Source organism: Cyprinus carpio, chromosome A2 (genome assembly GCF_018340385.1).
Source record: "Cyprinus carpio isolate SPL01 chromosome A2, ASM1834038v1, whole genome shotgun sequence".
Classification (NCBI taxonomy): Eukaryota; Metazoa; Chordata; class Actinopteri; order Cypriniformes; family Cyprinidae; genus Cyprinus; species Cyprinus carpio.
Window position 1 is genome coordinate 7,449,594 of NC_056573.1, and position 9,855 is coordinate 7,459,448.

General features: G+C 36.8%; 1 protein-coding gene across 1 annotated transcript; it reads right to left on the reverse strand.

The window, feature by feature from the left end:
* Positions 1-313: 313 nt before the first annotated feature.
* On the reverse strand, positions 314-8,062 carry LOC109087455 (coatomer subunit epsilon-like). The gene is made up of 10 exons (XM_019101654.2): positions 7,881-8,062; positions 7,623-7,685; positions 7,254-7,354; positions 6,411-6,563; positions 6,246-6,299; positions 5,933-6,014; positions 1,336-1,491; positions 908-976; positions 679-753; positions 314-553 (listed from the first exon to the last, which is right to left on the reverse strand). Exons 1-10 carry the CDS (start codon positions 7,980-7,982, stop codon positions 506-508), a joined length of 903 nt encoding a protein of 300 aa, XP_018957199.2. The 5' UTR covers positions 7,983-8,062; the 3' UTR covers positions 314-505.
* Positions 8,063-9,855: the final 1,793 nt, after the last annotated feature.

Below are 9,855 nucleotides of genomic sequence, written 5' to 3' on the forward strand. Positions count from 1 at the left end.
AAGGCTTCTGTGCTACAATACAAGCTACAAGCTATTCTCCCAAAGTAAGAACATGAGAAATAAGGTGTCTGTTATTGTTTTGTAATCTCAAATCTAGCTAAAAATAAACATAACAATATTATAACATTGTATAATGCTGATCATAAGTGCATTCAATTAAAACATTTTTATTGGTAATGGTTTGTTACTCCATATTATCATTTTGTATGAACTCACAATCAATAAGGTGAACTGATGTGTTATGAAGACACTTCACACAGCTTTTGCACTTTTTTTTTTTAAATCACAATATGAATATTCATCAACACAACACTATGTTTGATAAACATTTATTTAACCATCATACAGGAATGTTTGTATAGTATTGGATGTGTCAAAAAGACGGAGCAAACAAAAATCTCAAACAGATGAATGTTATTTTGTTTAAAGGCATTTAAAAAAAAATGTAAAGAGAAAAAATAATATTGTGGTGCATTGTAGGAGACAAATTAAAACTGTAGTTCTTTCAGGCGCTGGGGGCATACTGCATGGCAAGCCTGTCAAATTCATTCTCCTGTGGGAACATAATTGAGTCTTTATTAAATTTAGCAATGCTTTCAACGTTACTCAAATAATGCCTTCACAATGTTCTCAAAAAAGAAAAACAGAACAAGGTGTCCCGTCACTAAATAACCATACCTTAGTAAGATATTCCTTAATAAATGGATGTGACTTATGTGCATCTTTCAGTTGAGACATATATCGATTTGTCACCTGTGCAGAAACAAAGAAACTATGAACATCTCTGCTCTCCTTTACACAACTAATGCTTCCTCAGCATGCAGATATAGTTTTAATCTTAACATGTAACATCCACACTGCTTCTGTAGCTGACTGTACTGACAAAATTTATGTTTAGAAAGTTCACCTCAGGAGGTTTGCCCAAATGCTGTGTCAACACAATGAGGTTGATGAGCGTCTCCGGGTGGCTGCTGTCCTATATAAGATAAAGGACAAATCATGACATTTCACCACAGTTGGACCAAAGCCAGCTCATTGAATAAACAATATGCAGCACATCTTTATGACTTCTGCTTTCAATTTCAATAGTAATTTCAGTTTTCAACCAGGCAACCAATTTGCTGCCTTGTATAGGTCAACGCAAGAGACTAGCAGAAAAATTAAGCCCTGATTAGATTGTGCATTTATGATAGAATTTCTAATATGGTCTGAGTTTGAGTTGTTTGCTTAGCTCGAAGGTGTTGGATTCAACCAAGAAGTCAATCTGTACTTGTCAAACTTGTCGAATTAGACCAAACATTTTGCTATTTGCTGTGCTGAAATCCAGGATCTTACTTTGTCCAGAGCATCCTGGAGTACTGACTCAGCCTCATCCCACTTATTCTGAGCCATGTGACTTGCAGCCTGACCGTTCAGCAGCAGCAGTGTGGGCGAGTACTTGTCTGACATTTCCTGGAAGATATAGAATGCTTCCTGCAATTTCTCTCCCCCCTGTTGGTAGAAAAAAAAGACAAAACAAAAAAAAAAACATTTAATTCCCAGTCAATGAGAAAAAAAAAACTAAATTTATTTTTTTTTTTTTTTTTTTTTTTTTACAATTAAGCGAAAATGGAACAAACAGCCATACCCAGCAATAGGATTTAAAAGATTTAAAATAAAACAAAATAATTTCACACTATTCAACTCACTACAAAATCGTACATATCTAAGTGCAAAAAAAAATTAAGAATTAAATTGATGCGTTTAGAGGAAAAGCAAGTTATTACATTTTGCTGAAAATCTAAGGTCCCATTTACACTAGTGCATTTTCGTTTTTAAAACGGCGTTTTAGAATGAAAACGATCCTCGTCTACACTGCCATGTCCGCTGTGTTTCAGAATTGATCTCCGTCTACACTACACAATCTAAAACGCATGTCACGTGACATTCATGCAGGTACAGCCAAAGATATGAATAGGTAGATGCCCTATTATTTAGATCGTGGACGCGTCTACGTGCTTGGAGCGATCGAATGGGGAATCTACCTGTACATCTATGGGTTCAACAATGCGCAGGATGTTATTGTTTACACGGTCGTCAAGGATACGCAGAGCGAATGTGGGCAGCCATGTCATAGTTTTCAAAAGTCTCCGTTTTGGTCCATTTACACAGAAACACAACCCCGGAGTTTTCAAACTAAAACAGGGTCTGCAGCGTTTTCAAAAGTCTCGGTTTTCGAGGGTCGAAAACGCCAGAGTAGTGTAAACAATAGGTGTAACCGTAGCAAAAGTTATGTGTTTTAAAACGATAATGCACTAGTGTAAACGGGGCATAAGACAGGGGTGTTAAACTCAATTCCTGGAGGGCCAGAGCCATGCAGAGTTTTGTTCCAACAGACATACAATGTAGTTTTCAAATAAGCCTGAAGGAATTGGAATTGAGTTTGACACCCCTGGTCTAAGACAACAATTTTTCTTTGGAAACACATGAATCAGTCAGAATAAAGGCTGTGACACAAACTGAATTCGAACACACTGCAAAGACTACAGTCAACCGCCAACTAGCACTTAGGCCCTGTCCAAATACCCATACTTGCAGTCTTGGCCATTGAGAGCGTGTGTATGCAATAGGAAGTATGTGTACAAAACTATCCCAGGTCATAAAAACTCCAAATCTCAGTGCCCTTAACACATACTAAATCCACTCGAATATTACTTCAGTGCGGTATTCAAGGCTAAGTGTATCCCATCATCAGGGGCAACATTAGGGGTAGTCTATAGGGGTGTAGGGGTGCTAGAGGGTGCTAAATACAATCAAACAAAAGTAAAAGCAACCTCAGTTGAAGACCTGGCAAACTATCCAGTGTGTATTTGTGGACAGGATCAAAAGTTACTATTTACGTGTTTTTGCAGCGTTGAGCAATGTAGCCAATTACAGACATATCTGTTGATTTCTCGATCGCAATGGGCAATCAGAGGCATTTTAGTCTGTAAGAATTCACTCACAGCTGAATACGCAAGAGTGCACCCTTGCGAATCATATCATAACAAACAAATTGCAGATGCAATGTATATAATTGATTGTGCAGTATAGTATGGAGCACCGCACGACATGCAAGAAAAAATACATAAATAGTGCGCACAATTTACTAATTCGTTCCCTCGATATGCTAAAACGTGCACACGATTACTATTTCATTCCCTAGATTTACTAAATCGCTCCCCCGATTTGCTAAATCATGTGCACAATTTACTAATTCATCCTCTCAATTTATAAACGTTTGCACGATTTAGCAAACCAAAGAGAAGAATTAGTAAATCGTGCATAATTTATAAATCGAGGGAACGAAAAAGTAATTTGTGCACACCATTTAGCCTACTATTTTTTCCTGCATTCCATGTGTGGGGCTCTGTAGTATAGAGAGATTCATTATATCCATATACATGGACGGAACAAAGAGCACCCTCAGTGATTTAATTCTGGAACGGGGCCTGGCCAAGCCTCCACAGACAGTGGTGTTCAAAGCGAGATCCAGTTCATGGACCAAAAACACGTGTAAACTTTATTGAGAACGGGCCATATCAACCGGTAATTTCATTTCAAGTAAGGAATGGTAGAAAATTCAGGAATTAATGGTATGCGATTTATGACTGGCTTGAATATAGTCCCACAACTGATGGGACGCATCTGGTGGCATTAAGTCCAAAATGGACACACTTCAAGTGACTAGATTTGGCAAGTGGAAAAAAAGACAAAAAATTTCAACGAACATCAGAAAAGTAGTGTGCACATTTCTTGTTAAAAATGAAAGGCCATCAACAGACACTTAAAACAGGGAGTTTTGCCATTCAAATCAGCAGCAAGAATAAAAGCTAGTCCACAGTTTATTAAACGCTGGCAATCTCTTCAAGTTATTCTTGACTGTGCTGTATTGACTGCTTTAATGCCGTGTGATAAATTACAGGGAAGCAAACTCACCATGGGTGAAAAGGGATACAAGGTGACTGGTGAAGCAATTCTGACTAACCTACATTAAACACCTCTGAATGGCCATTGCTTTCAACAGAGATGCCTGTGATTGGCTACAACACTCAACGCCACAAAACAAGACTACAATACGTAAGGAATAATTTGACGCAAAGCAGAGTGGCCGTTACACCTCGGGTGTGCATTATTTTTCTAATAATTCAATGGCCCGGAGTCAATTATTCCGGTTATACTACAGTTACCACACCTCAAGATATTGATCAGATGATATATTTAAAGGGATTTGTCCACTTTTTGTACTTAAATCACTATTGTAGGATTATTTCTTCCGCATCTCATCTGGCGCCTCTTTTGCTGGTTCCAAAACATAATTTTAAAGCTGGTAATGGAGGCTTGAGCCGTTGATAGCATTCTGTTGCAGTTATTAATTAAGTTATTAGAAAGAGAGTGAGAGAGACAGAGACATACAGAGAAAGAGAAAGAAAGAGAGAGAGAGAGAGAGAGAGAGAGAGAGAGCTTGTGTGAATTGGGCTACCTCTGTGCATTCCCTCTTCTGCAGCAGCGCTTCTAAACAGCAATGTTATTATCTCGCTAGTGAGAAATGTCATGTGTATTTTAGGAAAATCATCTGTCATGTTGTTGTTTTTGTTAGTCCTGTAATTTCCATTATTACAGTTTTACTATGCGAAGTGATATGGAACTGTAATATGGTCAAGCTGCCTGGAACTACGTTCGCCGTGCGTTTCCCAGAAAATAACTGCACACCTCAGAACATTCGTCAGCCAATCAGATTCAAGCATTCAACGGCCCCGTAGTATAATCAACGCTACAAAACACATTGTAAAAAGAAACATTTGGTTCTGTAATTCGAGAATGCGGATTTATTTGAGCGGGTACAGCCCTCCCCCACCCGAAATTATTTTAAAAACTCACCAGATCTACATGAATCATACAAATGACCCATTCTAAATTTCAAAACGAATTCTGAAAAGCACACGCCCCAAAATCGTGAGATGTTGAACATTACACTGTAAGCTAAATTAATTAGATGTTAAATATAATTTGGTTGTAAAAGCATGAGTATTTGCATGTGTATTTTAGACATCATTTACAAGTGATTTTATACAAGCATCACAATTATTAAATTGTAGTCTGTTAGAGGGACTTCTGAACAGACATTTAGAAGTTTATTTTGAAGTGCAATGTATCAAATGTACAAAATGTGTAAATAAGATTGTGAAAACGTTACTTACATTTTTACAATGCTAATAGCTTAGACATACTTAATATGTCCAACTGGATAAGTAAAAGTTCTACACGCCCACTTGAACACTTGTGCCAAATGCAGGAAATATGTCTTGTAAGTAGACAAGTGCTCAAGTGCAAAGACCGCAAGTGTAGGTATTAGGACAGGCCCATACTTTCTATATCTGCATCAGAGTAAATAACTTTTCATACCAGCAGTTGACAGTAGTCTATATTCATCTTCAATAAAAAAATGAAACCAGTAATAGGATTGCAGATATACAAACCATAAACAGAGCAGAACTTGCATACTATTTTAAATGTGAATCATGTTGATCAGTTGGTCTTCGGTTGCTTACATCACCGATGGCCACGTCACTTTGAAAAAATGTGCATATGCTAAGGTAAAATGAGAAGAGTCTTCTCTGTGTGCCCTTTTGAATTTATACATTTGAATTTTTCTTCTCATGCACTGGTTGGCTAAGCTAAATGACCAATAAGAATGAATTCTCACAACCAAAGGATCCGACTTCATTTCAACATACTCAACGGACCAAAAAGCCACTGACGGTGGTCCAACTAGTGCAAACGGTGCAGAACAAATGGCAAAAACTGGGCTGAGAGACACTCATTGATGGCCTGAATGGCCGGCAGCAGACTCACAGCCTTTAGAAAAGGAATGTCCAAGAAAATAATTTTTCATGTTTACTTCAATACTCACAATTGCAAGGTTGACCCAGGCTGTAGCAAGCTGGGTCAGAGTAGCATCTTCATCTTGGTCATGCATCTTCTTTAATTCCTTTCTGTGGAGTTAATGAGCAACACAGATCAATGACAATAATGTATTTAAAGCCATTTACTAAAAGCAGGTTTAATTTTATATTTGTAGCAAGGAATCTGAAGTTAAGCTACTTTTTTTAACAAATATATACTTTTTTTAAATAAAACATATACATATACCATTTGTACACACATACAAAACTAAATAATAATAATAATAATAAAAGAAAGAATAAATGAATAAAAACAAATACCTTGCCATATCAACTCTGTCCAACTTCAGAAGTATCTGGACAGTCATGGACATGCTATAAGAGAAACACGAAATGACAATTAACAACTTATAGATTTGTTATCCAACTTGCGTTAGATTAAATCCACAATTTTTTGAAACTACCAGAAAGTCTCCAGAAACTCACCACTCCAGACTTTCTCCCTGGTGCAGGGTACGTAATGCAGCATCTGTGTTCATCTCATGCAGATAGATGGAAGCCGCCATCAACAGGAAGGTGGTGTTGGAAACATCAACACTCTTGGCCATCTTTTTGTCCAGTTCTGCCACTATTGCATCCCTAAAAAAAGTAATGGGCCACAAGTTATATGAATCAGTGCATAATGCAGGTTTCACAAAGGTAAATTTACATCAGTATGTTCTCAATTGGTAAATGCCTAAGGAGCCCACAATAAGTTGTATTAGCATCACTACACATACACCTTCCAACAGTTCTCCATTACCATATACAATATACTGGGTAAATAACAATATTTTTTACTATACCTGCAAAAAAAGTGATGTTCTTCCTCAGTATTTTGTCTTGCTTTCCAGTACAAATGTCGAACAAATGTTATATAGAGATACATTTATTTGAGAAGCAAAATTACATGTCTTGTTTTCTGAATCAAAATGAGATGAGATGACATTTGTTGTTGTTTTACTCATAAGTTCACTTAATTTTGTTCAACAAGACTTCATATCTTCAATTTGCATCTCAAGAAAATGTATGTTGATGTTTAGATATTTGTATTGGAAAACAATACAACATCACCAAGAAACATTCATTTGTTGGCAGTCTTTGCACCATTTAATGCCATAACTTTAGGTAAGACCTTTTTTAATGCCTTTTGTGGATGGGAGAATTAAGACTTTTTAAGACACACAGAAACCCTGGATTCATTTAATGACATAACAAATGGCTAAACTGTACGTTTATACATTTTTAAATATATATGGTTTAAAAAAAAAAAAGTAAGATTGCACAAACCTCTTGCCTTCATTGGACAGGTACTCTGCGAACATCCTGACAGCCTGCAGCTCCTCAGAGGAGCTAGACTTGATGTCATCCAATACCACACCATACTTCCTCTAAGACAGAAATCATCACTGTTAACCATCTAGTTATTGATCACCTTAATACCAGCCCTAATCAGTTTTATATAAAAAAAGACATTCTTCACTGTCTTTGTTGCTCTAAAGGGAAACAGTTGTGTATCTTCATTGATAAAGGGGGAAAGATATATTGTAGCTGACTGTTACATAGAAATAATATGCAGCTCAATCTAAATTTGTATGTGTGATTATTCCGAACAACATCAACACAACACAAAACAACACAACAGACTGATGAGCTTACCTGAGCAATATATGCTCTGTACAGAAAAATGTTCTTCTCAACATCCTTTTCTGGACTTGACGTCTAAAAGAAATATAAAACAATTCGATGTAGTTGTTTGTCATTTGTTAATTACAGTCTTTAAACAGGTAAGTTACGTGATATATATGAGGTATAATGTGTTAGCCGCTAGCTAACAGACATAAGTTACTCTAGAACCTAAAACTCTTGAGGAAATGGTTTCGTCTCATGAACAATATTTATTTGCCGGACACTTACCTTTACTTTCTGGGCTTCGTTAATGCAGTGTTGATAGCTGCCGATATAAAACGCGTTTTTCACATCGAACAGCTCATCCACTTCATTCTGCTGCGACGCCATGTTTGTGAAACGTCAACTTTGCCGACGTCACTTGGGCCACGTAACCAGAACGGCTGGCTTCGATGAATTCAGTCCGGTTTGTGGACGCTGTCCTCTTGTGGCAGCGCAAGGAATAAGCGAAGTTTCGTCAGTCAAGCCCGTTTGATATTTGATAAGCATGCAGAGTATGAGTATGAGGGCCCGTTTAACCCATTAGGCGAAAGATAGATTTATCAATCAGGTTTTAGTATGTGTGTAACCAACTGCTCCTTGCATGGTGCTGCCACCAATGAAAACAAATGTTTATTTATTCTTGAATATCTGGGCCCTGTCTTGTGTGAAAGGTATCAGAAAAATGATTTTTTTGCAGGGATTTTTGGCTATAACATTACAATAAAAACATGCAATTTCCCCTGACTTGATATTTAGAAACACAATTAATAATAACACAGTTCAAGTGCTCTATCTTCATTACAAGAAAAAAAAATGCACTGATGATTTGTTTCTTACAAATGTGCAGCTTTTCACTCTACAAGATGTGAATTGATGGTCTGGAGTCGTGTGGATTACTTGTACCACCCCACCCTCTGAAACCCCACACAAACCCCATACCTCCTGAAACATGGACCATCTCACCTCCTCCTCCACCCATAAACTTACAACATCTCAAACATTCTTTTTTTGTGCAGTTCTCTTCTATGCGCACTAGACACTTTTCACACACACTGCTGTGTGTACATAATCCCACAAAAGACTCAAATATGTGTTTACATGCTAGTGCACTACAAATCATCTTGCACTATTCCCCAGCCAGTTGCTTGACTTACGTTTCAAATTCAAAATCTGTCAGTAGGTTAGTTGTGTATAGGTACAGTGTTTATGTGTAGCATTTGTACAGTTTGTATTTTTTTTTTTTTTTTTTTTTAGTTTACGTATAGGTAAACATTTATCTATAGTATTTAAAGTCAAAATCTGTCAGTAGGTTAGTTGTGCATAGGTATAGTATTATGTGAAGCATTCGTATAGTCTGTACTTTTTAGCTTATGTATAGGTAAACATTTTTATATAGTATATTTATAGTCAAAATCTGTCAGTAGGTTAGTTGTGTATAGGTTTATACTATTTTACTTCACGTTGTATGTCTGTATTTATGTAGCACCGTGGTCCTGTGAGGCATGACACTTCGTTCCATTGTATGTCCACACATGTAGCGGAATGACAACAAAGCTCAACTTGAACTTGAACTTGTTGGTTTTTATGAGCTGTTTTTGAGCACCCATTCACTGCAGAGGATCCAATGGTGAACAAGTGATGCAATGTTAAATGTATCCAAATTTATTCCAATAAAGAAAGAATTTTCAGTTTTGGGAGAACTATTCCTTAAATATTTACAAAATGTTCAGAAGTATGTCATCATATCACAGGTTTGATTTTTCCTAGTCTTTGTTCTCTCTCTTTAAACTTTGCTCACTGCATCTCTCTAACATCTTACATTTCAGTAGAGTTTAGTTCTTTGCAAACAAACTGGAAAATGTATGAGAATTTTTTTTTTTTTTTTTTACAGATGTTTGCATACTGCAAATAGTAGATTTTTTTCATTCAGTACAGATACTGATTGGGTGGACTGAGTACAGTTGTAACACATTTTATACACAGTTAAAATAATTTTCCCACACATTCAGGAAGGGTGTTGCTGGAATTTAGTAACATATGGGGCTTAGCCTACAAGGAAATATATGGGTATAAAGCAAAAAAAAAAAAAAAAAGGACAGGACAGGACAGGACAGGACAGGACAGGACAGGACAGGACAGGAAAGGAAAGGAAAGGAAAGGAAAGGAAAGGAAAGGAAAGGAAAGGAAAGGAAAGGAAAGGAAAGGAAAGGAAAGGAAAGTT

Bases quoted from the DNA above. Each gene is read 5' to 3' on its own strand.
- LOC109087455 (XM_019101654.2), bottom strand. From the start codon at position 7,982: ATGGCGTCGCAGCAGAATGAAGTGGATGAGCTGTTCGATGTGAAAAAC. The intron at 6,015-6,245 runs GTATTTGTTTTT...TTAACTCCACAG, and splicing joins GACAGAGTTGATATGGCAAG to AAAGGAATTAAAGAAGATGC. The intron at 554-678 runs GTATGGTTATTT...ATGTTCCCACAG, and splicing joins TTAAGGAATATCTTACTAAG to GAGAATGAATTTGACAGGCT.